Source organism: Cucurbita pepo, chromosome 6 (genome assembly GCF_057944985.1).
Source record: "Cucurbita pepo subsp. pepo isolate OVF chromosome 6, ASM5794498v1, whole genome shotgun sequence".
In the NCBI taxonomy this organism is placed as follows: Eukaryota; Viridiplantae; Streptophyta; class Magnoliopsida; order Cucurbitales; family Cucurbitaceae; genus Cucurbita; species Cucurbita pepo.
Window position 1 is genome coordinate 8089579 of NC_141803.1, and position 7787 is coordinate 8097365.

The 7787-nt window shown below is 33.2% G+C and overlaps 1 protein-coding gene across 1 annotated transcript; it reads right to left on the reverse strand.

Moving 5' to 3' along the window:
• Nucleotides 1–1728: 1728 nt before the first annotated feature.
• On the reverse strand, nucleotides 1729–2052 carry LOC147792251 (uncharacterized). The gene has a single exon (XM_087124814.1). It carries the CDS (start codon nucleotides 2050–2052, stop codon nucleotides 1729–1731), a length of 324 nt encoding a protein of 107 aa, XP_086980940.1.
• Between the last annotated feature and the right edge of the window lie 5735 nt (nucleotides 2053–7787).

Genomic DNA, 7787 nt, shown 5'->3' on the forward strand with positions numbered 1-7787 from the left:
GACGATGTATGGCCCTTGTACGATTATGGCTTGTTGTTTGAGTATTGGAATGTAACTGAATGAATGGTATGACATGAAATACGGTAAATTGCATGATACATAACCCCGCTAGGAATATGTATGATATGTAACGAAATGAGAATGAGAATGACATGTAAGCATGAAAACGTGACACGGGGTTATGTTCATTAAATGATGACTGTAGGACTAGTGGGACCTCATGCATATTGTGTGATCATGCATTTGGGGGGATACCCCTATCCCATCACGAGGGTACGGACGCGTACATCCAAATGGCAGGACAACGATCGTTATGCCCTGCATAGCGCTGCCGTGACGGTTTTAGTTTTAACGGGTCCCGGTGGGCTCCCAGAGCATGCCCACCGGCTAGGGACAGTGGCCCAGCGGTGTGCGAACTAGTTGGTGAGCCCATACTCGCACGTATGGGCTGCGTGTAGAGTATATGGTACACGTTCACGATTACCTGTTAGGATTATACCGTAGGGAAAACGAAACGAAATGAAACGAAACGAAACGAAACGAAAGATAGGTCCCATCATTTTATTGCATGTGATTGTTGCATTTAACCCCAATAGTGGGGTCACTTACTGAGTATTTCTTTAAATACTCAGACCATGTGCTACTACATTTTTCAAGTTAAGGCAAGGCATTCCTGTACGGCTGACGACGACATCGCAACTCGAGATCATGGCACATGCATAGGATAGTGGTATTTATTTTCTTAGACTTAGGATAGAATAGGATGTTCTAAACTTAAACGCTTATTTATTTTATTTCTGGTCTTTTGTTGTGTCATTTTAAAGATGTTTTCGAAACACGTAAGTCCATGGCTGTGTTTTTAAGTTAAAGGTTATGTTTTATGGAATTTAAATGAAGTCTTTCACACTCAATGTTTATGGTATGTATACAGTAGCGACCTTAAATTAAGTAGAAAATTTCGGGTCGTTACAGAAATTTCTCGTAGATATGGTGGTAGCCTTTGGTTCAGTGATAACAGAAGCTTTGGATACTATATGATTCGTAGCTCCACTATCGAGAATCCATTGATTAAAGCTTGTAGAGTTAATAGATAATGCAAATACTGGAAACAAACTTGCAATATTGATGTTATTATATGAATGACCAAAAGGACGATGATTGAGTGCAGATAAGGTACAATCTGTTGTAATTGCTCAGAAGAAAAATTTGGGATGGAATTAGGTGATTGTTCTTCTATATTCAACTGAGAAACTTCGGCCATATTTGTAGATGATCGATATCCTCGATTGTTGCGTTAATTGATTTGTACTGCCCTTCTAGAATTATTTTTATGTTGACATCGATCTTCTGTATGTCCCCTTCTATCACAAAATTTACAGTAAAACCTAACGATTCGATACAAATCAATTGTATGACCACTTTTATTGCATTGTTCACATGATTTATCCTTTGCAAATTTTGAATATGTGGTTTTCTTCTGCACTGCTGATGAAATCGAGAAATTCTTAGTTGGTTCAGAAGTTACCTGACGCTATATCTCTTCTTGTACAAGTAATGAATAGGCTTGCATCACATTAGGTAATGGAGTCATCATCAATATGTTAGATCTCACCGTTTTATAAGACTGATTGAGCCCCATGAGTAGTTCAACTACTCTTCATCGCGTTGATCAACATGTACTTGACGTTGATTACAAGTAAATGGTGTGCGGTACACTTCTAATTCATCTCAGAGTGCTTTGAGCTTGGTGAAATATGCTGACAGTGTCATGGTTCCCCGTGACATCATTGCTATCAACTTTTGTATCTGAAAAATTGCTGGAGGATTCTTTTGTGAGAATTGATCGTGAAGATCCATCCATACTTGATGAGTTGTCTTGGCGTGAATAATACCCTCCGCGATATCTGCTTCAACTGAATGAGTTAACCAAAATATTATCATACTGTTGCACTGATTCGAAAGTTCAAATTCGGTCGATTTTGCATCTTGAGACGGTTCTTCAATTGTGTCATCAATGAAGCCAAATTTCTTTTTGGCAATAAGAGCATGCATAACTGTACTCCAGTATTGGTAATTTGTTTCATTTAATTTGATTGGAACAAGTGAATATCCTGGCTGGGTAAGAGTGATGAATATAATAAGGATGTGTTAAGAATGAGAAAATTAGAATTAGGATCGAAGGTGTATATTTTCATCGATATTCATACGCTTTAAATAGGATACAAGATAACAACTAATACCTACCAATAAGAAAAATATAAACTAGTTAAATATGGATAATAAAATAAAATATACTGTAAATCAAATCATAAAGAAAGAATATTAAGATATATTCCATAAATAATATATACTTCAAATATTATATCTCAATAAGTCACCATATTATGTAGGAGCTAGGAGCTTGTTGACAGATTGTGGTAGATACTATTAATGGTTAAAAAATTTCTATATATTAAATGCTATAAGACACCAAAATTAAGAAAACAATTCATATATGAATGATATGTTTATATGTTTATCTATTTATCTTATAATAGACTAAAAATTATGAATCTATAATATTAAAAAATAAATTCTATATTAATCTTATCGATAAAATATTTTTTAAAATTTTTTAATATTTAACCGCATTTTTTATCTTGGTTGGAAGTTTAATTGTATGACTGAAACTTTAGAGTATTTTTATTAATGTAACCTCTTTTTATATTCAAAATTGGCAAAACACACTTAAGCTACCAGCCGGTCCGAATCATGCCTTACATTTTTCATTTTAATCTATCAATGTATTAAAATTACAAATTATTAAATATCTTATTGAGATGTTGATTAATAAAATCACACTATTATCTTTCATTCTCACAATCAAAGTTTTAAACAAAACAAAACGTGCAATTATTATTTAAGTCTCATATTTTTTTTGTCAACGAATCAAATATTTAAGTTTATTTTGATAAAATCAACCAGAAAATTAGAGTTTTTATATATTTATTTAAGAATGGAATAATATTTCATAAATTTTGGTAATAACATATAAGGAGTTATGGTAATAATTAAATTTCTTTGTTTTTTTTTAAACTAATTTTTTAAAAGAAAAATTTAGTATTTACTATTTCAAAAGGTGTATTATTCCTATAAATTGTTTGAGATCTTCCTGCCATCTCCATAATCATTAAAGCTAGAAAGAAAGAACAAAAGATGAATATTGTAGGGTTCTTTCTACTATTCATTTTTCCACTTTTCTCTCATCCATTTCTTGCCATTGCTGACTCATGTTCCGACCTGAAGCATTCCGATAGATCTCTATCTTCCTTCCTTTTCACTTCTCTGCCACCTCCAGCGGCGTTTCTCTTCACTTCTTCGCCACCTCCTGCACGAAGCTTCTTTAAATCTCCACCTCTGGCGGTGTTTCTCTTTCCCTCTCCGCCACTTCCTGTGCGAAGCTTCTTTAAATCTCCTCTGCCAGCGGCATTTCTCTTCCCCTCTCCACTACCTCCTGCCTGAAGCTTCTTTAAATCTCCACCCCCAGCGGCGTTTCTTTTCCCCTCTCTGTCACCTCCTGCCCAAAGCTTCTTTAAATCTCCACCATCAGCGGCATTTCTCTTCCCCTCTCCGCCACCCCCGACAGCGTTTCTCTTCCCCTCTCCGCCACCTCCGCCGCAGCCAGCGGAGTGATTGAAGACTATACGGAAGATCAACCATCTAGAGAAGATAAGCTGATTGGCGAGAAAGTTGTTCTCAATAAGAGATAACTTTTTTAATTTAAACCATTTAATAATGTAACGCATAAATATTATGATCACTACTTTTGTTTTAAAAATAAGTTTATCATTATATAAATATAACTTTATTTTGTGTTTAAAAAATATTCATAAATTTTCAAAAATAGTATTAATATTTAAAATTTATTGAACCTATCAGAGAACTTCTGTAGTAATATTTAGATGAAAAAATATTAGAGCTTTAAATTACAACATTTTTAAAGTTTTTTTTGGTACAATTTTGATCCAATTAAAAGTTAAAAAATAAAAGGACAAGTTTATATTCAAAATTAACTTTTATTTTATTTTATTACAACACCTCCTCCAACAACATAATATCACTTATTCAGGGAGAAAAAAAAAAAGAACATAACAAAAGAAAAGATAGTATTTTCTAGGAGAGAGAAAACCGAGAATACTACTTTACACAGGTTTAACCAGGGAGAATAAAAGTTTATTAGATCTACATCTCTTCCTATTCTATTTCAATTATTTAGATTTTTACTATCATTTTAGAAAATCATGATCAACAACATTAAATGGTAAAAAAAAAAATCTATTAAAATTGGCCAAAATAATTGCTAAGACCATTAAAAGCAAAGAAGAAGAAGAAAAGGAATCAATTAAAAAATTGGCTAAAGATAATTGATGTGATAATGTTATATGATGATGTGATGGTATGATAATGTTATGTGATGACGTGATGACGTTAGATGATGATGTAGTTATGTTACATGATGACTTGATGACGTTAGATAATTACGTGATGATGTTATATGATGATGTGATGATGTACATGATGTTGACATGATGATGATGATGCATAATAATAAGATGATGAGACGTATGATGATGGAATGACTTAACATGACGATGTTCCATATTAAGATGTTGTGCATGTATTAAATGTCACGATGCATTATGACGACAAGTTTTCAAAGACACAACCTTAGTTAATGTAAATGATGATGAATGTATGAAGGCCAATGCGTGCATGTTACTTAGATGAATGTGTGAACGGTGTATAGGGTTGTGTCTTAAAGATGATTTAAAGATGAATAATATAGGAAACTCATGCATTTTGTATGTAAATATACATCGGGATACTTCCTCATTTATGATGATTAGTGCAAACTCGCACAGTATGATGATCAAGATTTTCATGGGGAGTATGACACCAAGGGTTTCGCTAACCTCCGTTCGTCGCTATAGATTAGTGACCAGAGAGGGTCCAGGGGGTGTGCGAGCTCTTTGGGGATTCTCACTTGCACATGTGGGTCATGTACACATCCATAGTAGTTTGAGGCTAGAGGCAACCCCTATGATGGTTTTTAAATAATAGGTGATAAGAATCACGGTGTTACAAATGGACCTATTGCCAAGAAAATTAAAAAAAATGTCGATTAAAAAATGTCAACGACCTATTGCCAAGAAGATTAAAAAATGTCAACAACAGAATTTAAACCTACGAGCATAGGAGTCAATTAATTTTAAACTTGTTGCATTAGCCACTCAAACACATCAATATTTGTTAGAAAGAACTATTTTTAATTTCTAAATTATGTAAAAGTCAAATGGTCAATTTGACTTATTCTTTTGTGGAGATTAAATAGGAATACCCAATATATGTTCTGTAAAATTTAGATTCGTGGATGAATGTAATTCAGTTCTCAAATTGAGACGTTTTCCTTAGAAATTCGAGCATCATATTTTCCATTTCTAAGTTTCAAGCAATTCTTGTGGAAGAATTGCACCTGAACCATTCAATCAAGTCTTGATCAAGTTAGATTGTGGAGCGACTCAATTTAAAACAAGGTTCCAAATCTTGCTGCTAGATCTTCGATCGTAAGAGGTAATCTAATTTTAGCCTTATCTCTTGGTTGATCCAAATTTCGTATAAGGAGGTGTTGATTACTTTGATTCAAGGGTTCTTGTTGGGCTGAGGATTAAGGTTGCGTTATCAATTTGGTATCAAAGCCTAGGTTTACATCTTTGTGGCCGACTCTAAAATTTATTTTATCTTTCATTTCTGCTATTGTTTATCTTTTCTTTAAATCTGTCCATTTATTTTCTTGCTGTCATTTCCGCCATTATTCATAACTTTTCACTTTTTTTTCATTTTCTTCCTAAGATCACATTGAGATCTTGAAAAAAAAAAAGATAAATAAAAAAATCTTATCATATTTGTTCTTGCAATTGTGATTATAAACGATCTTTATCGTTTTTTTTTAGATCATTTGCATGTTTATTTGAAGATCAAATAAACTTTGATTCACATCTTTTTCTTAATCCATCTAAATCTAGAACCGTTGTGTTTGCTTTTTTTTTCTCATAATCTACGCTTGAAGATAACTTCTAAATTTCCCGAATTCTGTAAAAAGTAGAGTTAGATCGTTCTTAAAATCTTCACGTCCTTTCTTTTTTGAATTTTTTTATTTTATTTTTGAGTGTGCAATTCTATTAAAAAATATCCTTGTGTCTCTTATTGGTTTGTCACTCCTTGTTTTATTTTGTTGTTATTTCATAATTAACTTATCTTGATTGTCTTGAATAGCTTGCTACTATCAGAATTTCTTTACCCATATATTAGCATACCTTGATCATAATTTAGTCACTTTCCCAAACAACCAACCTTTGTGTGTATAAACACGAGTGTCCCTGAGTGTAAAATCGATGAGTTGAGTGTCTAAGGTCCTAAACATATTTCACTACTGTTTGTACAATCATGAACCAAGATGAGGAAAACGGAGGGGAGATCAATGATATAGTTGAAGAAGTCCAGAAAAATGAGGAGGAACTGGAAGATGGGATTCATTTGGCACTTATAACAAGAAGACTTGTTAAAACTCAAGTTACGGAGAATGATGTTGATGATCAAAGAGATAATCTATTCCACACGCAGTGTTTCATCAAGGGGACTGAGTCTTGTCATTGATAGTGGAAGTTGCGCCAATGTTGTAAGTATCATGTTGATCAAAAGATTACAAATTCCAACCCAAGATCATCCTAAACCTTACAAACTCCAATGGCTCAATGATATTGGAACAATGAAGGTAATTTCCCAAGCTTTAATATCTTTTACTTTGGAAAAATATAAAGATGAAGTTATTTGTGATGTGTTACCAATGCAAGCTGAAGATATATGGCTTGGCCGACCATGGCAATTTGATAGGAGGGTTATGTATGATGCTATTTGAATAGGTATGCTTTTGTAAAAGATGGTATAAAAACCACTCTTGTACCTTTGAGTTCTGCAAATATATTTGCTGATCAATTAAAGTTGGATGAAAGAAAGAAAGAGTTTGAGGGAAAAGAGTTAAAAGAAAAACCAGAGTTCAGTGAAAAAAATGAGAAAAATCAAAGAGAAAAAAAGAAAAAGGAAGAAAGAGATGAAATGGAAGAAAAAAGGAAGAGAGAGAGTTATTTGGCTACGTTGTAGAGGTGAGAAGGTTTTCACAAAAATCAATCTCTGTACTTATGTACAATGGAGGATTTTTGGTGTCTAACTATAACAACTTGGCTTTGCCTAGTGTTTTTCAATCTGAATTTGAAGACATGTTTCAAGATAAAGAAATACCCCCCAATTAGAGGTACTGAACATAAAATAGACTTCATTCCAAGGACTGTTATTCCTTATAAGCCAGCTTATTGAGTCAATCCAACCGAGACAAAAGAAATTCAAAGGCAAGTGGAGGAGCTCATGGAGAAGGGCTTTATACAAAAAAGTTTGAGTCCATGTTCTACATGAAACTTATTGATGTCAAAGAAAGATGAAACTTGGCGCATATGCATGGATAATAGAGTCATCAACAAAATCACGGTAAAGTATCGACATCCTATTCCTAAGTTAGACGATATACTTGATTTATTGCATGATTCATGTATATTTATAAAAATTATTTTGAAATCTAGATATCATCAAATTAGAATGCATGTAGGAGATGAATGGAAAAGAACTTTCGATATTATGTTTGGATTGTATGAATAACTTGTTATGCCTTTTAGGTTAACTGATGCTCCTAGTACACC